The sequence below is a fragment of the Bubalus kerabau genome, chromosome 5 (assembly GCF_029407905.1).
Source record: "Bubalus kerabau isolate K-KA32 ecotype Philippines breed swamp buffalo chromosome 5, PCC_UOA_SB_1v2, whole genome shotgun sequence".
Taxonomy (NCBI): domain Eukaryota; kingdom Metazoa; phylum Chordata; class Mammalia; order Artiodactyla; family Bovidae; genus Bubalus; species Bubalus kerabau.
Genome location: NC_073628.1, coordinates 97,152,161 through 97,177,032, shown reverse-complemented (window position 1 = coordinate 97,177,032; position 24,872 = coordinate 97,152,161). Strand labels below are relative to the sequence as shown.

At 42.3% G+C, this 24,872-nt stretch overlaps 2 protein-coding genes across 3 annotated transcripts in view; one reads left to right on the top strand and one right to left on the bottom strand.

Moving 5' to 3' along the window:
- Positions 1 to 24,872, bottom strand: part of MTOR (mechanistic target of rapamycin kinase) — a 123,316-nt gene that overhangs the window by 79,898 nt on the left and 18,546 nt on the right. For both annotated transcript variants that reach the window (XM_055582322.1, XM_055582323.1), the window contains 12 exons: positions 23,508 to 23,630; positions 22,652 to 22,741; positions 22,437 to 22,529; positions 21,614 to 21,748; positions 21,256 to 21,385; positions 19,683 to 19,933; positions 9,857 to 9,943; positions 7,000 to 7,167; positions 6,386 to 6,498; positions 5,872 to 6,034; positions 4,682 to 4,774; positions 3,625 to 3,771 (listed from right to left, as the gene is read on the bottom strand). In XM_055582322.1, the coding sequence (XP_055438297.1) occupies positions 3,625 to 3,771; positions 4,682 to 4,774; positions 5,872 to 6,034; positions 6,386 to 6,498; positions 7,000 to 7,167; positions 9,857 to 9,943; positions 19,683 to 19,933; positions 21,256 to 21,385; positions 21,614 to 21,748; positions 22,437 to 22,529; positions 22,652 to 22,741; positions 23,508 to 23,630 (1,593 nt within the window). The remainder of the gene's footprint in view (positions 1 to 3,624; positions 3,772 to 4,681; positions 4,775 to 5,871; positions 6,035 to 6,385; positions 6,499 to 6,999; positions 7,168 to 9,856; positions 9,944 to 19,682; positions 19,934 to 21,255; positions 21,386 to 21,613; positions 21,749 to 22,436; positions 22,530 to 22,651; positions 22,742 to 23,507; positions 23,631 to 24,872) is intronic.
- LOC129653504 (mortality factor 4-like protein 1) lies at positions 1,641 to 2,694 on the top strand. Its single transcript, XM_055583239.1, has one exon. It carries the CDS (start codon positions 1,672 to 1,674, stop codon positions 2,692 to 2,694), a length of 1,023 nt encoding a protein of 340 aa, XP_055439214.1. The 5' UTR covers positions 1,641 to 1,671.

Sequence of the window (24,872 nt, the reverse complement as noted above, 5' to 3'; positions counted from 1 at the left end):
TTTACTGTACTATGTAAATCCTCTATTAGCATAGCCAATAGAAGGGTGACTGAGGTGGCAAATTATTATTTTGAAGGCTGGTTAAAACTGACAAATACACCAATCCCTAGTTGTCATCACATGAATACATAGAAGCACAATTTACTTTTCGATGAAATGAATCTGAGCTTTAGGTGTAGAGAACTTTGCTTAGGGTTTTTGAACTTGATCTGTTCTTTCAGGTGAGACAAACTAAGATGCCTTCTTTTTCTCAAATCCTGGGTAAAAGGCAAAACTTCCTGGAAGCAAACTAGACCACTGGCGAATTTCCTAAAGCAGGGCGGACAGCTGCCTGGCTGGAAGGACATTCTGCACCAAGGCAGGCTGAAAATACCTGGGTGGAAACATGCATCTGGCCTCCTTGTCCAGCCCCTCCCTCCAGGGTGAGGTGTTAGCATGGTGGCCTCAGCAAACACTTGGGAATGCCAGGTGTCAGCCTTTCTCCTCCTGAGGTCTGGGACTAGCAATTACAAAACACACATAGGAGAGCAACATCATTCCTGACCCAGGGGTATTTTACCACTTTCATCTTAAATCATCAAACTTTTCTCAGTAGTGGTTACTTTGCAGTTGCCTATGTGGGTAAAGGCTGATGTCAGGAGTAAAGGCCAGTGTTCCAAAGCTGTATGTGAGCACATGCACACAGGTCTGCGTGCAAATCTTTATGGGTTTGGCCAAGAGACCAAGTCAGCTGGGACCAGCCCTGCCTAGTTCTTTACCTCTATCTGCTGCTGCACAGAAGTGCAGCTGCCTTGGGTCAACTGGTAATAAAGGAAAGAAAACTATGTTGAAATACAAACCGGGAGCTGTTTTCAGTCACCAGAAGTACTAAAGACTGATGCAAAATGTGGAAAATAAGCAACCTGATAAATTTATTTAAAAGTCAGTCAAGTATATGATTACTCTGTTTAGATCCATCAGAGATGCTTTGAACTGCCTATTTGTAAGTGGATCACTGGTGGCATACGTGATGAGAAGCTGGTTTTATCCCGGGCTTTGGTCAGCACAGAGAATCCAGTATCGACCTGCAGAGATCTAAAATCCTTGCTACTCAAAGTGTGGTCCCGTGGACCACTGGCATCAGCCATTACCTGGGAGCTTATTAGAAATAGAGACTATCAAGGCCTGAGCTTCAGCTTGAATCAGAACAAGCATTTTAACAAGTTCCCCAGCATATGGTTAAGCCCAATGAGTCTGAGAAGTTTCTGAAGGACTGCTTTCAAGAGCCTGCATCAGTCTCAGTGCTAACTACAAGGCTGACTGGTTGTGTTCTATTCATGTAAAAAATGAGAATGCAAACTGCAACAAGTTCCACTGGGCTTTCCTGGTGGCTCAGTGGTAAAGAATTCACCTGCCAACGCAGGAAACACAGGTTTGATCCCCGATCTGAGAAGATCCCACGTGCCATGGTGCAACAAAGCCCATGCGCCACAACTACTGAGCCTATGCTTCAGAGCCCAAGAGCCGCCACTACTGAGCTCACGTGTCCTACAGCCCGTGCTCCACAACAGGAGAAGCCACTGCAATGAGAAGACCATGACCCACAACTAGAGAGTAGCACCTAGAGAAAAGCCCGCACAACAACAAAGACCAGGGGAGAAGGAGGAGGAGGCGGTGGTAAATCTTTTATAAATGGCGCCGAAGCAGGACCCGAAGCCTAAATTCCAGGAGGGTGAGAGAGTGCTGTGCTTTCATGGGCCTCCTCTTTATGAAGCAAAGTGTGTAAAAGTTGCCATAAAGGATAAACAAGTCAAATACTTCATCCATTACAGTGGTTGGAATAAAAAGGATGAATGGGTTCCAGAAAGCAGAGTACTCAAGTATGTGGATACCAATTTACAGAAACAAAGGGAACTTCAGAAAGCCAATCAGGAGCAGTATGCAGAGGGGAAGATGCGAGGGGCTGCCCCTGGAAAGAAGACTGCTGGGCTGCAGCAGAAAAATCTTGACATGAAGACAAAAAAGAACAAACAGAAGACACCTGGAAATGGAGATGGTGGCAGCACCAGTGAGACACCTCAGCCTCCTCGCAAGAAAAGGGTTCGAGTAGATCCTACTGTTGAAAATGAAGAGACATTCATGAGCAGGGTTGAAGTAAAAGTCAAGATTCCTGAAGAACTGAAGCCATGGCTTGTTGATGACTGGGACTTAATTACCCAGCAAAAACAGCTCTTCTATCTTCCTGCCAAGAAGAACGTGGATTCCATTCTAGAGGATTATGCAAATTACAAGAAATCTCGAGGAAACACAGATAATAAGGAGTATGCAGTCAATGAGTTTGTGGCGGGGATAAAGGAGTACTTCAATGTGATGCTGGGCACTCAACTGCTCTACAAATTTGAGAGGCCGCAGTACGCTGAGATCCTTGCGGACCACCCTGATGCACCCATGTCCCAGGTGTACGGGGCGCCGCATCTCCTGAGACTGTTCGTACGAATTGGAGCAATGTTGGCCTATACATCTCTGGATGAGAAGAGTCTTGCTTTATTACTGAATTATCTTCACGATTTCCTAAAATACCTGGCAAAGAACTCTGCAACTTTGTTTAGTGCCAGTGATTATGAAGTGGCTCCCCCTGAGTACCATCGGGAAAGCTGTGTGAGGTGTGTGTACCCACCCATGTTTGATCTCTGTAAACACCTTTTTGTTTCTTAGTCCTTCTCTTGTACAAACAATGTACTTTGGAAATGTTCGTGTATAACAAAATTGATGTTTGTTTTCTGTTTGATTTTAAACAGAGAAAATAAAAGGAGTTACAGCTCCTTTTTTCTTTCCTTTTTTTCATTTCAAAGTTGCTACCAGTGTATTCAGTGATGGACAACAGAGAGACATACTGTAGAGTGTTTTATTGCTTAGTTGACAAAGCTGCTTTTGAACGCTGGTGGTTTCTATTCCTTTGACACTACGCACTTTTATAATATGTGTTAATGCTATATGACAGAGTGCTCTGATTACTAATGCCAAAGGTTCAATTCAGTGTATATAACTGAACACTCATACATTTGTGCTCCCCCCCTTTTTTTTTATGGTGCTTAAAGTAAAGAGCCCATCCTTTGCGAGTCATCCATCCATGTTGTTCCTTAGGCATTTTATCTTTGCTCAGATTGTTGAAGAACAGTGGCTTGTTTCATGGTTTTTGTATTTGTGTCTAATGCACGTTTTAACATGATAGACGCAATGCATTGTGTAGCTACAGTTTTCTGGAAAAGTTAATCTTTTAGAAATTGTTTTTCAGATCTTCAATAAATTTTTTCTTTAAATTTCAAAAAAAAAAAAAAAACGAAGACCGGCACAGCCAAAAATAAAATAATCAAATAAAATTATTAAAAAAAAATAAGTTCCACTGCCAAAGCTCCAAGGGAACATAAAAGGACACCTTGTTCTTTACTTTCCTTATATTAAAAAACTGTATAATTCAGATAGTTGGAGAAAGACAAAATGACCTAAGTTCATGGTATCTAGATTTTCAGAAAAATGCTTGGATTTTGGTTATTTTAGATAGAAGATAGCAAGAGCTGAAAGTTTCAAACAAGCAACAAGAGCAGGGCTCTCCTTTCCAAGCCCCCCAGGACACAATGGACTTGCCTTTTGGAGGTTGATGGTGCTGACGTGCAGTTTCTTCATGGGCCCCGTTTCCACTGGTCCACTGGCTAAGGCATCACCTTGGCCGCTCCTCAGCATTCGATGCTGGTAAATCAGAGGGTCCTCCTCCTCATCAGCCAGGGTATACCCCTGCAACCAGAGTTTACAGAACACCTGCGACTCCGCAAGCTGCTCCAGGTTAGAAAACACCCTTAACCCTCAGGTGGGTCCCACCTTTCAGAAGAGCCAGGATTTAGATATGATTCCAGGTATGGACAGAATGAATCATGAGTGGGCTGTATTCTGCACTGAGACCAGTCTGCGTTGGTCAGTCCCAGTTGCTGACAAGCACTGACTTAGTATGAGCATGCAACTGGCACATAAGCAATAAACGTGATGAAGAGCTGGGGCAGCAAGGAGCTGCTTGCTGCCTGTTTTTGTCAGGCCTAAGGGCTAAGGCTGGTTTCTACATTTTTTTAAATGACTGAAAAAATAATTGAAAGAAGACTGATATTCTGCAACACATGAAAATTATTAGAGAATCATATTTTGGTGTCCATAAATAGTTTTACTGGAATGCACCCTGGCTCATGTGCTTATGGATGCCTATGGCTGCTTCCAGGTGGCAGTGGCAGAGCTGAGTAGTTTCATCAGAGACCACCGAGCCTGCAAAACTGAAAAAATGCACTCTCTTGACAGAAGTTTGCCAATTCCTAGTTCAGAGCTAAAGGGCTTCCTCAGTGGCTCAGCGGTAAAGAATCTGCCTGCGATGCAGGAGCCTCAGGAGACAGGTTCGATCCCTGGGTAGGGAAGATCCCCTGGAGGAGGGCATGGTAATCCACTCCAGTGTTCTTGCCTGGAGAATCCCGTGGACAGAGGCGCCTGGTGGGCTACAGTCCATAGGGTTGCAAAGAGTTGGACACGACTGAACCGACTTAGCTCAGCACAGCATAGCACAGCACAGTTCAGAGCTAAAAAGCTGCATATACTCCCATTGCTAAGAATACCAGTTAAGAAAGATGATGAGGGGGCTTGAGAGCAGAAACGAAGCACAGCTCACCTTGACTATCCTGCAGATGAGGACGTCGTAGCGCTGATGGTTGATTCGGTGTCTCACCAGAACTTTGTTCACCATTGGAATGAAAATTTGGTACTGCAAGAGGAGAGCAAACAGATCAGAAACCATTACTTTGGAGAGTGGGAAAGAGAGAAAAGATTATTAGCACTGCCTTATTACAGCTATTACTTCGGGGTTTGGGACTAGCTCTGTGGTTGCAGGAGAATCCCTTTCTGGCCCCTGGGCTATGATCCTCACGCCCACCGCCTTCCATCTGGGTCACTGCAACTGGCTTTTACTGTAATGGTCTCTCTGCTTCCACTCTTGGCCCAGTCTGTTCTTCCACACAGCACTAAGAGCCATCATTTAAAAATGTTAGGTCAGATCACAGTATTCCTGTGCTCCATCTCTCCAGAGACTTTCAGTGTTGCTCAGAGTAAAAGCCAAAGTACTTACAATCAAACAGCGATGTGCAAATTCTCGTGGGCATCAGAATCACCTGGAAGGCATATGAAACCAGAGACTGCTGCGCTCACAATCAGAGCTCTGGCTCGGCAGGTCCTGGGGAACCTGCAGTTCTAATGGCACCCAGCTATGTAGATACTGATGCTGCCTGTCGGGGAATCACATTCTGAGAACCACTGGTCACAATATGTAGCTTCCAGTGGGCCCATCGCCAGCCCAGCCCTCACAAGGTTCTCTATGATCTTTCCAAGCCCTTTCCCCTGCTCCCCTGCTGAAGTCATTACTCTGCTGTTCCCTCCCTTCAGGTTCTGCCTTCTGGAACCTGTGCCTTTGCTCTTCCTTGTGCCTGCAGCCAGCTCCCTGGGCCTGGGCCTTTCTGTTACTTAGGTCTCTGCTGAAATGTCACCTTATCAGAGTGGTATTCCTCACCTCCCCTAAAGAAACAGTGTCTCTCCCCACCCATCACCCTCACGAGATAAATGATGTCTCAGAGTTTGCTTCACTGGAACATGAGCTCTGTGGGAACAAGGACATCGTTCTGTTTACTGCATCGTCCCCAGAACAGCACTAAGCCCACAGAGGTGGCTCAATAAATACTTGCTGAATGAAGAAGGGAAAAAGGGCGTAAATGATTCCCCTCTCTCTGAGAGTGGTTGATGCCTACAGACTGACAAGCGAAGAAGTTCGCTAAGACAGAAGAGCACGTATGTCGAGGACTCCCGCCTCACCTTCTTTCCCAGCTGAAAGACGAGTGAAGACAACGTGTCCATTGCTGTGGAACGGAGTTCTGGGCTCTGGTCCAGTGTGCGTACAATCGGATGAATGATCCGAGAGGCATAGTCCGTGAAATCCAGAGACTCCGTCAGACGGTCCACAGTCTCTAGCGCGGCCCTACAACAACCGCTGAGATATAGTAACTACTGACACATAGCCCAGAGTAACAGAAACAACTGAGGGCTACCTTAACAATTGGCACCTATTGGGAAGGAATGGCTTCTGACGTTATTTTGGGTGCACAGAGCCAACACACACTGCAGTGGGATGGGGACAGTTAAGATTTCCAGAAGCCTGGTACACTTCTGGACTAACCTAATGGGAGTACATTTCTGGACTAACCTAAAATGACAAAAAAAAAAAAAAAAAGAAAGATGGCCCAGGAACTTAGGAAAAGGACATTTTCAACAAGACATTTTAATGGTTAACTAGATTGATGACTGTTAGTCCCAGAGGGCAGGTGCTCACTTTCGAGAAGGCAATGGGGCTTCGGGGGCGTCAAATAACTTCACTATCGGGGGCAGCAACAAATGCAGATAGTCGTCCAGGTTGGCACCGAACAGCTGGATTGCAGCCAGCAACTGCAAAGAGGAGCAGAGGCACGGCAATGAACAAGTACAGTCAGGGACCAAGTTCCTAAGTCCACAAAGGGTGGTAGTGGTAGGATAATTGAAAATTTGGGGGGCACTCTGAACAGACTTTAATAAGTGACTTAGAATTACATTCTCTTGGTAGCACAGTCTCCCCTCATATTGTTTTGCTTATATGCTACTTTTCTTTCTCTGAGCGTACTTCAATTGTAAGGAATCAGTGGCTGGGTAATAGAGAAAACTGCTCTGCCATAAACATTTACCAAGATTATTCCATTAAAGGAGACAAAACATAAAGATAATCAAGAGAGGGTCAGAAACATTGTATAAGCTGCACACTGCACACTTCAGGTACTGAAGTATTCCCTAGATTCAGTCTTTTAGGCTGAGCACCACCCTGTCACTCAGAACAGGTTCTCATCTCTTAGATGACCAACTGGGGACTCTGACAGACTCTGGAAACCTCTCTAGAGGATGCCCTGGGATACTTACCTTGATGGAGACGATGCGGCCTGAGCTATTGTCATGCATGAAGACACGAAGCATGTGTGGAATCAGCTGGGGCAGGTAGAGCTTAAATTCACCCCCGAGGGCTACCACAATCTGCTCAATGAGGAGAATGATTGTGCTCTGGATGGAGGTGTTCATGACCCAGAATTCCTAGGAAGGGGGAAGACAGAGGAGCAAAGTCAGGGGCCCTTCTGTTGAAATAGGAACCAAGGAACTAAGATAGCTAAAAAGAAGCAGAAAGGCAGGGAGCATGGTCTGCCCCATGGAACCCTTCCCTGTCCTCTGCTCCCCAGGTCCTCCTGTACCCCACATCACAGTGAACAGCTAAGCTGTATCTCCCCGAAAGCACCAGACTACTTTCATCCTCTGTGCTTCGCTCATGCTGCTCTCTGCTTAGATCCCACCTCTTGTTCAGCTAAGCCCCACCTCTTTCCAGACCTGGCTCAGGCCTCATTTCTACTCAGAAGCCTTTCCTGTCTCTTTCCATCATCCACTGTGGGTCCCTCTGCTCTCCTCTTTCCAGCACCTGCAATACTTAATTTTTTTTTTTTTTTTCTATCCTCCCTCTATTCAACTGTAGGCTAGTTAAGGGCCTGAAACCTGCTGATACATCTGTCTCCCTGAATCCAGCAGAGAGCTTGGTATATTCCAGCCACCCAAACCCATTTACAGAATGAATGGACCACCAGCTCTGCAGTGCTCTAGGAGCTCGCTAGTTGTCCAGGGTGGTTCTGCTTTGGGTACCACCTGGGCTCTGCCAGGGGGCAACTCTAGTGTTAACAAGATTTCCTGCTCTTTCTAAATAGACTTCGCTCAACAGCATCTCACATCTGTCCCAAACCATTTTCAGGACAAGAGAGTGCCACAAAGAGTATTTTTCTACATTCATCCAATTATATACCACATAAGTTACTAAAATGAAAACCTGGCCAACTGGCTCCAAATCCTGTCTTAGTACTACAAAGCATATTGGTCTAACCTCTCACTCCAAGGAAAGCTGTCACTTCAAATCAATTCAGAAAGATCGTTGCCTAGTACCTTATTTAAAACCTCCAGACCAGGAGACTTAATGATGGCAACATATGCATATTAGTACTCTTGGTTGTTGCTAAGTCATGTCCGACTCTTTTGTGACCCCCATGGACTGTAGCCCACCAGGCTCTTCTGTCCATGGGATTTCCCAGGCAAGAACACTGGAGTGGGCTGCCATTTCCTTCTCCAGGGGATCCTCTTGACCCAGGGATTGAACCTGAGTCTCCTGCTTGGCAGGTGGATTCTTTACCACTGAGCTACCAGGGAAGCCTGTTGGGCTTCCATTTAAATCAGAGTAGAAGTCAATGAAAAAACAAAAAAAAAGATAACTCCTTGGATGAAAGGAGTTAAAGGAAGTCTAAGTGGCTCAGTGGGCCTGCCAATGAAAGAGATGTGGGTTCAATCACTGGGTCGGGAAGATCCCATGGAGAAGGAAATGGTAACCCACTCCAGTATTCTTGCCTGGGAAATCCCACAGACAGAGGAGCCTGGCGGGCTGCAGTCCTTGGGGTCACAAAGTATCTGGCATGACTGAGCAAGCACACATTACAACTACTACTCTCCACTGGAAGACTACTCTCCACTGGAAGACTACCGGGACTCCTCACAAGGGGTTTCCTCTACCTCAAAGAAGCCAGACAGCCTCCCCAGGGATGTCAGCTGGATCACTGTTCACAAAGCCCAAGCTCTCCCTGGGTTGGGGGGAGCTTACTAAAATGCTGGATCAAGAGCCAAGGCAAGAGCCTTGTTGCACCTTCTGTATCCTGAAGGGAGTGAAAGCTGGATTTGGCAGGCATAAGGCTCCCTGCCCCAAACCCCTATGCTTTGGCCAGAAGTCTTTTTTTGGGAAGCAAGTCACAGATTACTTCAGCTTTGACCCAAGAGCACACTGCTTCCTCCTGTGCCACTCCCCACTTCCCTAATTGCATCCGACAGGCTCTTCAGCCCCCTGCAGCTCTCACTTATTTATACATATAGGAGTTATTTGGTTCTGAGGACTCATTTTTGGGGAAGCTCCATTTTTGAAGCCAGTCATTTGATTTTAGTCCTGCTGCCTCCTTCAAGCCAACTACAAAGCGCTGGTGTAGAAGAACAAAAATGACTGGAAGAAGTGTCTTCCAAATTTTTTAGGACACAGCCATCTCTGCAAAGCAACCTCCCCAGCAGAGACACTGAAATTATAAAGAACAGTAGGAAGCAGCCTCCCCCATTTCAAAACAGAAAAACGATACTATGGGGTCAATGGGGTGTCCTGTGTACCTGCTTAAAGCACATTATAACATCTGGGATACGAGCCCCCTCTCAGATGTGACTGCAGTCAGAAGGCAGCAGTCAGGCTGTAGAAAGCATCAGGGGAAAGCATCACCTTCCTCCTCAGAGTCTGACAGGAGCCCATCATATTTAATGGCCCCAGGAAGGCCCAATCCTCAGTCCTCTCTTAAGGCCATGGTTTTATAGGCAGTAAGAAAGAGGGCTTTTGTGGGAATACTGAAGCACTGCTGTGATATTAAAGTGAAATTGCTCTGCTGTGTGTGAGGCAAGGATCTCAAGTCTATTTCTGGCAGAACAATTACTTCAGGATTTCTCCTCAGACTTCACACCTTGAACTCCTGTACCTGGGAGCCTGTAGCCACGGCCCCTCCACCCTTTCATGATCCACTGGGATACCATGCTTCACTTTTCATCCTCAGGTTGTAACAGCTCTATGATGACCCATAAAAAATATGTCCACGTCATCCAAACCTGCTTCCAGACGCTCCCGGACCCAAACCCCAAGAAACAGGCCAAAGCATTCATTTCTACTCACTCTCATGAGTGTGACTATCTCATCCATGTAAGGTCTGATGTGGCTCTTCACAAAGGACACCAACATTCCCAGCTGCTGGAACAGAAACTGAAACAGAGAAGAGGTCAGCATGCTGGCACCACAAACGATGTGGAACTCCCAGGCCTACCCAGGGTCCATGTGAACCAATAAAGACAACCATGGAATTGGCTTCTGTACCACCCTATCTGCTGAGACTAAGCTTCAAAGAATGAAATTTAAAACCGTCGGCGGGAATGGTGGTGGGAGCTGAAACAACTGTGTGAGGCAGTTTCTGCTCAGCAGGGGCTTTGGGGCCAGACTAGCTGTTCTGAGTCATTTCTGTTACCTACTAGCTTCATGACCTTCATTTAACTTCTCTGCACTCAGCCTCTTCAGTGGGAAAATCAGAGATAACAGTTCTTATCTCATAGGCCTGGTCTAAGAGTTAAATGTGCTGATACCTGGAGAGCACTAGAACAGGGACACAAATACTGTTAAAAACCCAGCAAACATCATCTACTGGTGAAGGATTACTAAAAACGTAAAAAATGACATGAAATTTTTAATTAACTATAAATGTATCTTTTATTAATTTAGTTAATTAACTGTAAATGTATTATTTTGCTTATTTTGTTTGTCTTAATTTACTACCACTTACTTTCTAAAATAAATACTTCTAACCATTATGGGCATCGTGATTCATTTGTAGTAATTAACTTAATTAGGTCTTAATTAATTAGCTAATTGTCTCTCTAAGACATTGTAAACCAAAACAGCAAGCAAATTGAGGGATGGGATGGGATAAGGAGATTCTATTTAGGATGGTATCTTGCCACTATCAAGAGATGCCATTCATGAAATAAAGTTAGGAGTAAGGACAGCTTTGGTAAGAGAAATCCCAACTCTTTCCAGGTTTAAGATGTCTTCGAGGCATAGTTTTTATTTTGTTATGATCCTCAGATAGTGCTCCATGTCAACATCAAGTAGCAAATCATACTCTAAACCCATGCCCCCAATTTTTATAGCTCTCTGCCTTTGCTGCCCTCCACTAACAAGGATAATTTCATACATATATATTTCCACCCTTATCCATGTTTTAAAACTTGGGTAAGTTTTAAAAATAAAGTGCTTCAAATAGTGAGTAATGGGCCGACAGAACTCATTACCTAAAGAAGTGAGATTGACAAGCCTCTTCAATTATAGGACTGGGCTCACAGAGTATGGAATAATTCTCCAAGTTCAATGACACCAGTGGATTCTAAGGGGGTTAGAATCCAGTTCCACATGGGACACAGGCCTGACTCAGTGGAACTATCTCTTCCTAACTCCTGGGCACCTCCTCACAGAACCGCTGCTGACAGTTTCTGTGAAATGGTCCCTACAGTACATTACAGAGATCAAGGGACAAGAGACTCTAAAATACAATAGTTCTTGAGTTAAATTTGTGTGATGCACAACATAAGAGGAGGCAGAAAGTCTAAGCTGGAGGAAAAGCAGGGCACTGCGGATGGCAGGGAGGTCAAAGGAAACCTCGAGACAAAAGCATCCTGATCATGCTGTCGTTTCCCATGAGGTGTCCAGCGGCAGCCTCTCCAGTGGCTGATTCACAGGATATACACAGGCAGGCACATCAGTCCCAAGCAGGGAGCCCAGGCAGTCACCTCATTTCTTCTCCCTTAGATTCTTTCACAAGCTTTTTTCTCTTTTTCCTCCTGAATATTAGTATTTTAAAAGAACACATAGTTTTGTTCCTGAAAATACTTTCCTGGTGGCTCAGATGGTACAGAGTTCACCTGCATTGCAGGAGACCCAGGTTCGATCCCTGGGTTGGGAAGATCCCCTGGAGAAGGAAATGGCAAAGATACTCCAGTATCTTTGCCTGGAGAATTTGTGGACAGAGGAACCTGGTGAGCTGCAGTCCATGGGGTCACAAAGAGTTGGACACGACTGAATGACTACCACTTTCACTTCGAGATGCCCTCCCAGGTCCCCTTGCTATGAAAAGCCTAAAAATAATGCATAAAAGATGACAAACACTGTTGGTAGATTATCTGAACTGAAACCTTTCACATAAAGCCAAACCTTCAAAAAGTTACATATTAAGAAAAATGGTGAGGCTCTCCACCCCACAATCTGTCCACTGGCAAAAGGAGACAAATAATCTGCCAGTCTCAACTTGAGGTCGAGATAGAAGACAGTCTTCCTAAAAGTGTGTAATTTTAGGCCACACCCACACGATGAGTTTAGTTAACTTTTAACTACCTGTGTGGCTTGAGAAACTCTAAGCCAAGAATCTAACTTCAGTTCTCCTGGACCACGTGGTAGAAGCAAATGCAAACCCTCACTGGAGAGACGCAAGTTCAGAGCATATATTCCAGTATTACTGCTCCAGGGGGAGCCCAGCTGAATATAATGCATGATCCAAAATTGTAAAACATACAAGGACAGACTTACAGGCTTGCTGCCAGCATGACTTGGCAAAAACAATAAACAACGGAATTAGACCCATCAAAAATCCTATATATACTAGAATTCAGTTCAATTCAGTCACTTGGTCTTGTCTGACTCTTTGCGACCCCATGGACTGCAGCACTCTAGACTTCTCTGGAATTTGTGGACAGAGAATATAAAACAAATCTGCTTAAAATGCTTAAAGGAATAAGAATGAGAATTTTTAAAAATGAGTCAGGAACAAAGTACTATAAAAATATTAGACGTGTTGGAAAGAGCCCAGGATGACTTTAGAAATTATAAAATGTAGTAGGAACTAAAAACTCAATAACAGATCAAAAACATGGTTAAAGAATCAATGAACAGAAAATGGATGTGAAGACACATTCAGAATGCATCTCTGAGAGACAAAGATGAACTACATGATAAGAAACTAAGAGACATTAAGGAGAAAGTGAGAAGCCCCACATGTTGAATCAAATTCTGGAAGAAAAAATAGAAGGATGGAATCTTCATATTCAGACAGTCCACAAATCCCCAACAAGGTAAAAAAGAGAAATGCAAATGCAGGTTTGCAGTCCTGAAACCTCAGGACAACAAAAACAATGAGAAGATCCCAAACAGTCACAAAGGAAAGGGAGATTAAATACAAAGGAATGATAATTTTTCAAGAGCAACAAAAGAAGTCAGAAAACAGTGGGATAACATCTATAACTGAAGGAGAACCCAGGATCGTATTCTCAGCTAAAAAGGTTTTAAAAGAAGGTGAAATAAAGATTTTTTTTCAGATAAACAAAAACAGCATTTACTTCAATGGATGCTCAGAAAAGGTTATCTGCCTTAGAGAGAACGAAAATGACCCTAGGAGGAAGCTGAAGTGAGATTCACTTCATAAGAAATAAAGTGGCAAATGTGGATAAATATAAACAAATATTGTTTGCATAAAATAATATAATAAGGTTTAATTTGGTGTTAAAAAAAGTGATACTACATAATATAAGAGGGAAGGGAGGTACTTTGAGCAGTCATCCCAAGTTCTGTATATTGTTCAGTGAAAAGGCTAGACATAATGATTAATTTTAGACTTTGCTATATAAGATATGCAAATCGAATTTTATGGGTGAAAAAGATAAATTTGGATCCGTTTCTCAATCTGTACACTGGGACATATACCAAAGAGCTCAAAGATCTAAATGTAAAAAGTGAAGCCATTTAAGTATTGATACAAGAAGAAACAGAGGTGAAAACGATGTATACACAAAGCTTTTCATTGGGGGATTATTTTAAATACCAAAGACTGGAAAAAATACAAACAGTCATCAGCAGTAACTGGTCAAATAGCTATGGTATGTTCACACAATGAAGTCCCATGTGTCTCTAAAGGAACGAAGGCGTTTCTCAATACACTGCTATGGTGTGAACTCCAGGATATGCTGCTGTGAAAGAGGGAAAAAAGCGAAGTTCCGAAGGTTTATATTATGTTACCTTCTGAGGAAAGGATGCAGTAGACAAATATTTTCTCAAATTTTCAATAATAAACAGTGAAAACATAAAATTTAAAAACTGGAAAAGCTGGTTACCTTAGAGGGAAGCGTAGTAGGCAGAATTATGGCACCCCCCAAAGACGTCCAGGTCCTAATCCCTAGACCTGTGAATAAACTACTTTACACGACAAGGGGGGCTTTGGAGGATGTGATTAGGGGGTCAAAACGCCAAGATACAGAGATTATCAGGGTGGGCCCAATCTAATTACAGGGATCCTTAAAAGCAGAGAGCCTTTACCTGTTATGTTCAGAGAGAAAGATCTGAGGACAAAAGAAGAGTCAGAGATACAGTGTTGCTGACTTTGAAGAAGCAAGGAGGTGGCCAAAGAAGGCAGGCAGCCTCTAGAAGCCAGAAAAAGCAAGGAAAAGGGTTCCCCCTAGAGCCTCCAGGAAGGAACACAGCCATAAGCGCACCCTGATTCCAGTTCAGTATGATCGATGTCAGACTGACGACCTAAAGACCTGGACAATCAATCTGTGTTGTTTCAAGCGCCTACGTTGGTGGTGACTTGCTACAGCAAGGCGAATGACAGAGGAAAGAAGAAACAAGGTATGAGAATGGAGACAGAAACTAGTCTTTGCTGAATATATCAATCTCTTGTCTTACAGTTTTGACTTAGCAATTATGCTAATGTCTTACAAAACTAGAATGAAAGTTAAAGTAGAAAAACACAAGAAATTTCTAAAAATTGAAAGGAAATAGGAATATATAAATTTAACTATAAACCAAGTTGGTTTCACATCACTCAAAGGATTATTTCAAGTGACTCTGAACACAGTATTTTGGTGTATATTCCCAATAGGACACATCTTCAGAACAAAAACAAACTGCAATAAACCTTGACCTGCACTCAGTAATCATAGTTAATGCTTGGTCATTTACTGTTTATATGTATACACAATACATATACTCTGCAATATAAAACAAGTACTTACAGAGATCTCAGAACAAAGGAATCAAGATTTTCAGTGTAACAGGAAAGAGATACAAGTATAAAGTCAAAGAAGTAAAAAACAACTCTTTAATCTTAAATTTGAAATATCAGTATTAAGGTATGGATTATTTTTCCTTTTTAAAAACTACATATTTCTAGTTCTATTCACTGAGAAGGCCTAGAAACAGTGACACAGCAGCAGCAAAGAGCATTCTAGCATACAAACTGCTGTCTCTATGTTCCATCTCTTACTTGAAGAAACCACAGCTCCTTGAAAGTGGCTATGCCCAGGCTGGAGAATAAGTCTGAAGTATCTTTTTTTTTTTTTGCCAGAAAGAAAGAAAGTGATCAAAGACTAAGATCACTGGGCAGTTTAAAAAGAACACAAAGCTGGGTAGATTGAAATAATTAGATCATTAAAAGAAGACTGTCTTCAATACATAAATCCATGCATTGGCAGTGATATTCAAAAAAATGTCAGGGGGTCGAGGGGGTTGCCTGGGTTACCCTTTGAGAGATTGTCAGGGACCTGATTCATTATTCTGAAAAAGCGATGAAAGAATCCTGCGTCTGTTCTGCCCTTCCTGAATGAACTATCCTTTAAATTGACTAAACTGTTGATGACATAAAGTTTTTTATAGATGATTTCTAACTAATAAATCCAGAAGGAATAACAGAAAATCACCACTTTGCAACTGCTATTCAAATAACAGTTCTAGGAAACAATAATCAATAAATACTAAAGTGATTGAGATAAAGGTGGATGAAGAATGCAGAATCACACCGCCTGAATCCTCTGGTGAACCTGCACTTCACTAGAAGTGGATCATTCAGAAAATACCTGTTTACTAAATGCCCAAATACAAAGTATATGGTACCACCTATGAAGTATTTCTTGCCGAAAGAATAAAACCTGAAAATAATGAATCCTCTAAATCTAACCGGTCTACAAGAAACATTAAAAGACATCTTGATAATACAAGCAGGCAAATCCAGAATGGAAAATTCTATAGGACAAATGACCTGGTTTCTTCCACAAATACACAGAATGAAAAGCAAAAAAGTGAGGGGAAAAGGAGAAGATACAGAAAGAGAATTAGATATATCAGCCAAGTGCCATGTTATTTGGATTCTGATTTGAATAAGCCAAATGTGAAAAGAAAATTTTAAGACAAACAAGGATATCTGAAGAAGGGTTGGTATTAGATTACATTAAAGAATTTCATTAATTCATTAATTTCATAGGTGTTGTAACTGTGGTTATACGGAGAGGCGAGAATTGAATGGTGAAATATTATTTTATCTGGAATTTGCTTTAAAATGCCCCAGAAAAAAAGTGTGTGTGAATGTGTGTGTGTGTGTGTGTGTGTGTGTGTGTCTAGGGCGGGAGGGGGGTAGGTAATAAGATGAAACCAAATTGATAAGATACTTATAACTGTTGATGAGTATGAGAATTTAATATAAGTTGTCTACTTTTCGTTTATGGTTAAAACATTCCATTACAAAATAGAGGGCAAGAGATAAGAAAATGAAAGCTCAATCAAGTCCCAGAAAGAAAAGAAAGAAAATACACAAGGTAGGACAAAAATAACGCACTATGTAAGATGGTGGGTATCAACCTAAATTTATCAGCAATCACAATAAATGTAACTGGACTGAAATGTACTACTTGAAAGACAAAGATTTTCAAATAGATTAAAAAGTTAATCTAGCCATATTATTATATATATTATTATGAAATACCAACCTGAAGCAAAAAGTCACAAGACAGTCAAAAGTAAAAAGATAAGAAAAGACACGCATCTCCAAAAAAAGCTGGTATAATTAAATTAACATTAGTCAAAACAAATCTCAAGGTATTATCAAAGACAAAAAGGGTCTATAAAATGATAAAAGTTTCAGCTCACCAGGAAGATATGATGATTTAAAATGTGTATGCACCTAATGATATAATCCCCAAATTAACTACACTATGAGAAATTTATAAATCTATCCTTGTAAAAGAGAATTTTTATCTCACTTCTCTCAGTACTTGATAGATTAAGCAAACAAATATTAATAATGATATAAAAGATTCAAATACAAGTTCAAATCTAATAACATATGTAAAATCTTGTGCCTAACATTAGCAAATACACCCTATTCCCAAGTGCAGAGGAAATGTTTGCTGAAAACAATCAAGCATTAGATGATTAAAGCAGTTTCAGCTCACATCAAAGAATCATAAACCCAAAGTAATTGAGTTAGAAACTGCTATCCAAGAAAGAAATTTAAAACCCTACATTTGCAAATTAAAATACCTACTTCTAACTAACTCGATGATGAAAGAAGTCATAACAAAGATTAGAAAATACTTACTTCTGAACAGTAATGAAAATACATTATTATTCAGCAATAAAAAAGGAATGAACAACCTGAACAACATAGATCAATCTCAAAAGTGAAAGAAGCCAAACACAAAAAACTGTGTATGCTTCTAATTCTCTGAAATGTCCAGAAAAGGCAAATCTACAGAGGCAGAAAGTAGGTAAATGGTTGCCTAGGGTCGGGATAGGAATGGAAAATGACTGCAAACGGGCAGGAGGTTTCTCTCTGGGGTTATGAGAATTTTCTAAAATTAGATTGTAGTGATGTTGCAACTCTGTAAATATACTAAAAATCATTGGATTTTACATGCAAGAAGGACATAAGAAGGATATATTTTTACGGCATGTAAATTTCACCTCAATAAAGTTTTTGAATGCAGCAGCTACATTTAATTTGCAAATTAAAATATACACATCTAATTTAATTTGGAGTTAAATTTACAGCCTTAACAGATTACATTTAGACAAGGAGAAAGATCAACCATAAAGAAGCTAATATCTAATAATTCTTTTTTAAAGCAGAAATAAGAAAATAGGAGCAAAGTAATAGTAAAGAGCAGATTAATGAAACAGAAACAAAGATATAAGAGAGAAGAGAAACATGGGACTTCCCTGATGGTCTAGTGGCTAAGACTCCCAACACAGGGCGTGCAGGTTCGATCCTTGGTCAGGGAACTAGATCCCACATGACACAATTAAGAGTTCCCATGTTGCAACTAGATCCCTCATGCTGAAACTAGGATCCAGGGCAGCCAGAAAATAATACACGTAAATTTTAAACTTTTTTAAAAAGAAGAGAAACAAAAGCAAAAATTGGTTCTTTGAAAAATACTATGACAAACCTCTACCAAAAAATTAAAATATAAAACAGTGAACAACTTCATACCAATAGATTTTACTATTCAGATAAAACAAATACTTTCTTAGAAAAATGTAACTCAAATTGTCTTAAAAAGAAACAAAAAAGCTAAACAGATCTTTGAAACTGTGGTTAAAAAAAAATTATAGGTCAATTCCTCTCAGGAACACAGAGGTAAAAATTCTAAATTACATATTAGATAGAAAATCAATGTATTAAAAAATATCATAACCAAGATGATTTTGACACAAGATATCAAGGGTATTTTAGCATTAAAACATGTATCAGTGTAATTCAACATATTAATATATTAAAAGAAAAAAGGCATTGATAAAGCTAATACTTATCCATGATAGATACTCTTTAGCAAATAATACCATAAGGGAATGTTTATACCTTTAAAAAGCTACCTATCAAAAAACGACAGCAAACATTATGTTTATTGATGAAATTTTAACTGCAGACCCATTACATCAGGAACAAGATTAAAGGTTTCCTCTATTACAGTCTACTCAACACTACAATGAAGGTCCTAGGAAGAAAAGTAACAACAGCTTTACAGACTAAAACAAAAAAGGCAAAACCGCTTTTTATTTTCTGCAGACTATATGATTATCTAGTGAAACCCTGGGAAAATATACAGGTAACTTATTAGAATTAGTAAGAAATCAATGAGGTTGATTATGTAAAAATAAACTGCACTTGTACACTCCAGGAGCAAAGTTAGAAAATACATTTTCTAAAAAACATACTATCTTTTCTGAATGTACATCAAGTTGACCATATGATCAGAGAAGGAAAAATAATTACTTCCAATATCTTTTAAAGGCAGTACTCTGACTGTATACCCTTGTGGAATATATTCTAAGAACAGTAGGAACTGCAAAGCCACCTTGAACTGTATTCAGTAGGTCTGCTGTGGTACAGGTATGGTAATCACAGAACCACAGTGCGGGCTCTATGGTTTAGAGAAAGAAAAAGACCAAGAGAGAGGAAGAGAAAGGGGAAAATTATTCTTTACAGAAAAATGCCAGCTATTAGAAGCAGAAGGAATAAAAGAACTAAAGTCATTACTTTACAAACAGCATGATAACTGATTTCAGCAAGGATCCTCAATGGAGGCTAAAATCACTGGGTGAAAGGTAGCTGGGGAAGAGGACAGTTACACAGTCTCAAAGTTATCACCCCACACGCTAGTGATGACTGAGGCAAACAGGTAACTTTACATGGAGAGATCTGATAAACATCAACCTTACCACGTGCTCAAACTTAGGACCAACAATAACAGGACAAACTGACATTACCAGATCCAATAAGAAGTACTGTAACTGCACCTCTGGAGTATTCCCACAAGCGTGTGACTTAAATCTAGTCATGAAGAAGAAATCAGAAATCCACTGTGGGATGTTCCATCAGATTACTGGACTGAACACTAGATTACTGAGAATAACAATGCTGTCCCGTCCCACCAGCCACTCATCTTTTAGCCACTCTGAATGATATGACAGGAAGCTGGGCTGAGTTGATGAATCCTGCACACCTAGGTGTCTGAAACTCAGGGAAGTTAATGGCGAGCAAGCAGAGTCCATTGTAAGGAAGCCAAGGTGCAGATGGACCTTCCACACAGGCACTGGGCAGGGAGGAGCAAGGGTCAGGGGTTTAGGCACTTACTTCCCGGATGGCCCCGTCACAAACCCGAATGACATTCAGGAATGTGGGCATGACCTGTGGCAGGAACTGCACGCACTTGAGCCCCAGGGACTTGAAGATGAAGGTGATGGCCTGGACAACCATGGTGTGGTGGTGAGAGAGGGACTGGTCTCGGAAGATGCGCATCAGGGCCACCATGGACACGGCCGGGTAGAACTCGTCTAGAGGCAGGTTCCCCATGTTGACCAGCATCTCACTGGTGCTGTAGTCAGCTAGGACCAAACAGCAATGAGGGTCATGAGCTACATGCGACTCGCACTGTGGACAAAGCATGGTTAACAACAAACAAAAATCCTCCAGACACTCATTAGCATTCGTGTCTCTCTCCCTGCCACATTCTAACAGCACTGGGAATACAGGGTATATTAGGAACCAATGAATAGGCTCTCACCATGAAGGACACACAGTTTTTGGCTTGTCTGTTATCTAAACTATGAAAGCCTAAAACAGTACATGATAGGTTTGCTTTAAATTGCTGTGTTTAATTTAGCTTCTTATCATTCCAGTTCACAACTTTGTAGCTGAAACCATCAATAAAAATAATTACTCCCCCAAGTGAAAGTAAGGGGGATTAAATTAGGCAAACATCTGTTCAGCAGTTGCTTGGTCCCCCTGGGGAATTCAGACAAGTTACCAACAAATGCTACCTGACCTGAACAACAAGGATCTCAAGGACTGGGGGTGGAAAGGGTATGGAGGGTGGGGGAAAAGGACCCTGAGAAGCAGAACATCCAAGAGACCGGATGACACGGTGCTGAGGGTGGAGGAGCACCTGGAAGACATGGCTCGGGCTCCGCTTGACAGCTGGGGGTCTGACAGAGCATCATCACAGGCACACTTCTCTAACATACAGAACACACTGGAAGCAGAAGGGGCCCATCCACAGAGTTCAGAAACAAATTAGTTTATTTACTTTATTTATTTATTTTATTTTGCTGAACTGGATGGGGAAGCCACTGTTGAACTTTCCTACTTTCAGATAAGTCTGCCTGATGGAGACAGTGGGTTAAGTCTAGAAAACTTGCCCGCATCCCCAGGCCCTACCCAATCTCTCAGGCTATTTATCTAAAGGCAAAGAACTCCAGGGCCAGACCACTTGATGGAAAAAGAATTGTGGATTCGGATTGCTACCTGCTTTTCTATGCCCTCTGAGCCTTGTATCAGATTTCCCTATCAATTAAAATTGGGACAATCAGTTCTACCCTCTTCCTCCTTGGGTGCCACAGGAAGAGAAAACATCAAACAGGCACTAACAAAGAATGACAGATGAACAAAGGTGATGGGGTGGGTGATAATTCACCGCACATAGTCTGTTAACCCTTAACAAAGAACCCAGGCAAACAGGGAGACTCTAGACACAGCGCCCTTCCTATGATTCAAGAGCAAACTACTGACGTTCCATTCAAAAGTCACCAAGTGAACCAGTGAGGGATCATTTCATAGTTATCCAGCACCAGGCTCTTTCTAAACACGGCCAGTGAGGGCTTTGTGAGGCAAGCACTTGGCAAGCCACTCACAGATCCCCTCAACTTACAAGAATCCTGACTTGACTTGGACTCTGACAGGCTGACGGCAGAAGCGTCCCGGGACTGGTCGATCATGCCAATGTTCACTTTGTGCTTGTAGGGATCCAATGCCCCCAGGAGCCCCAACACACGGATAGCCTGCATGGGAAAGGGGTGGGGGAAAAGGAAAACATTCATCACAGCACCTGACTACAACAAAACAGTGCTCACGGACACTCCTCTCCTGTTCCCAGCTACAGGGACAAAACAGAAAGGGAGAGGAAGTCTCATCAGCACCGCTGGAATGTGTTAATGCCGCAAACATCTCCCACTCTCTCTCCATTCTCCCAGCAAGTCAGTAAAGACTAAGTCTGACAAGCTTCCTACCTCCCGCCGTGTACCCTGGTTTTGCTCAGTCTTCAGAAAGTTCAGCAGCACCTCCAGCAACGTGGGGTACTTCCTGTAGGGCTCAACCACGTAGCCAGTGCTGGCCACCAACTGCCCCAGGGTCCACAGAGCCACCTGGACAGGAAAAAGGTCACATGACTCATACAGCCAGTAAGAGAGAAAAGAAAACATACTTCGTACTCTTTGTTAAATGGTTATAACAAAGAGTTAAAGGCTACTACAAGAAAAGAATTTCCAGTGAAGACACTAACCATAAACACAAATCCTGAGAGCTGGGACATAAAAACAAGGCTACAAATCAATACAACCATCACTGGATCAAAGGTAAAGAGCAGACCTGCCTTTCTCAAAGGAAATACACAGTCCTTCTCACCATGGATGATTGATAGAAGAAGTCTGACCCAAAAGGAAATTAAGGTTGGTCTTACTTTTAGTCTAGGCACCTAATGATCTCAATGACCAAAGTGAAACCAGGGCTGGGGAGGGTGGGCTGGAGCTCTGTTGGCCTCTACAGCCAGAGGCCAAGGCACTCTTTTTCCTTTTAGGGGGCCGGAGCTCTGATGGGTGATCTGTAATTTTTTTTTTTTGTCTAGAGGAAACGGCACTGGTCAGCTCTAACACTGACAACAACTCTGGGTCAGGATGACAGCTAATTCGGTTCCAAGTCTTTCTTCTATTTACTAAGTCAACAAATGTTTCCGAGTACCCACTATGTGCTAGCCATTGTTTGGGGACACTAAGGTGACAGAGGTCCCTGGCCTCATGGGCCTGTCCTGTTCAAAGAGGAAGTAGTGCTACTCACCTGCCTTTTGGCCAACAGAGAGGAGTCTTGGAGCATGTCCATGATGATAATAAAAAGTTCATCAACCCATTTCCTCATTTCAAGGCCACTAACCTACAAAATGAAAAAGGAGGTGGCAGACGGCATTAGAAATTACGGCATTAAGAAGTATTTTGACCGCATCAGATGTATCATCACACTCTTCCCATCCTAAGGAAACACAGTTGTCACCTTACCTGAGCCAACTCTCCTATTGTAGCCAAGACATTATTGATCACACCCGGGTTTGGATCAGGGTCTGGATCTTTCAGTTTCAAAATTAAAGCCTATGGAAAGAAGGTACAAGAAAATGAATCCTGGTGAGAGTTGACTAGGAAACTTCTTTTCACATAAGTAAAGTTCACCCCAGAGACCATCTCAGACACAGGTAAATTACTTCTCCGGCTTTATGAATCCAGGGTTCCTCTGGAATGTAAATTCTCCTTTCTCCATACTGTACAAGTCTGACGTAGGAGGGAGCTGGGAAGTGCCATGATTCACAAATGTTTCCTATGCCTTTTCTAAACTGTATCTGTGTGGCCATGTACCCACATTCACATAGGTTGTGACACGCTTCACATGACTCAACATATCAGATTTGAAGGCTGTCTCAGATGAATATATATTTTTGCCTGTGTCCTGCGACATATGGGATCTTAGTTCCCTGACCAGGGCTTGAACCTGTACCTCCTGGACTGGGAGAGCAGAGTCTTGGCCACTGGACCACCAAGGAAGTCCCACTGCCTCAGATTTTAAAGCTCACTTATTTCTTCACTTTGGGGGAGCTACTTTATGCTGCTATTTTCTCCTCTCCAAGAACATTTGATAATTGATGATGTGCTTGAAACACTACATCAGGAGGAGAGCGCTTTCCTGCAACTGGTGAAATTCTTGGTATTCTTGAGCTGCAGGTGCTTGATGCAGCTCTTGTCCCTGAGTGTGGGACCAAAGAAATGATCTACTTTGTTCAGTGTACCAGTGAACAACGAAACACTCCCTTTGTCCCAAGACAGCCTGGAGAGATAGTACCTGTCTCTGTCTGCTGCAGATTACCTTCAGAATAGGCTCCATGTAGGGGCGGATGAGTCGCGGGGCGTTGGAGACCAGGTGGCCCAGCATGCGGGCACTCTGCTCCTTGATTCTTCCAATGCCGCTGTGCTCCAGCTCTGTCAGAATCTGTAAGTAAGAAAGGCTCTCTATGGCAGAGGAAACTCAACAGCTGCTGTGTGTCTGAAGGGAGAATGAGGCGGGGACTAGAGGAAGGAACCAGAACTGGGGATACTCCACAAGCAAGGCCATCTCTGCCGCTCACAGAACAGTCCTGGAGACAGCAATGACAAGCAGAAAAACTGCTTGAAACCAGCCCTTCCGTCATACTGCTCCACGGGCCCTTGGTCCTCTGTGAAACATAGCATTTAACAGTGTAGACAGTCATAGGAGACTGAGAAAACGCAGGGCTCACTGTCAACAGGGTTTTGCAAAAATAAAGACTGATGGAAGGGCTCTCTGCAAAAAAAATCTTTGCAGATTCCAGTCAGCAAATCACTCAGAGTGGCTATAAATGATAACAATGGAATCAAAGACCGATGATGTTGAAAGAAATACTGAAACTTAGCAGTGCTTCTGGGCACCTCTAGATAAACCTAAACAGGGATCATACCAACAGGATCCCCTTGAATCTTAATGAACAGAGATAACACGTGTGATCTAACCAACCTGCTGAAAACACCAGCAAATCAGCATGTTATACTCCTGGGGACACAAACAACTTAATATAGACAAACTTCTGAAGAGCTGAAGTTGCCAGAAGGAAACCTCTGCACAGTGGGAAAAGGGAGAAACAGAGCTCATGTTAACTCAGCTACCCAGAGGAGGAGTCCCCAAGTTAATGTTTCATCTTAGATTATTGCTTTACTAATCTCGATTTCCTGGACGCCCCAGCCTGTTGTCAGTAGGTCACAATAGATAGCAGTGAGAAGGGATGGAGAGGGATACTAAGAACAGACCTGTAACTGCAAGAAGAGATGGCTGTCTGGGAGGAAACGGCTCCAGGGAGGAATGCACAATTCTCTGGGACAGCGTGGTGCCAAATCAGAGAGTCCTCAATTTACTCCAGAGCCAAAGAGCATCGCTAAGCAAGGGCAGTGGGTAATAAGAATACCCAGTGCCCTCCCTGATGATCAAGACACCAAGAAGAGACCACAGCACACTTGGGTATGGTCCCTTACCAAGGCATGAAAATGTAGAATTCAGCATGGGGAAACTTGTATCAAAGTTTAAAACCAAGAAAAATTATTTAAAATTTTTTCCCAAGCAGCCCTTGTTTTATTCATTCCTTTTGCTAATAAAGTGTTCCCAGATTTGAGCCTTCTGATAAAACAGAAAAAATAAAATGAAATAAAATTCTGGTATTTCAAG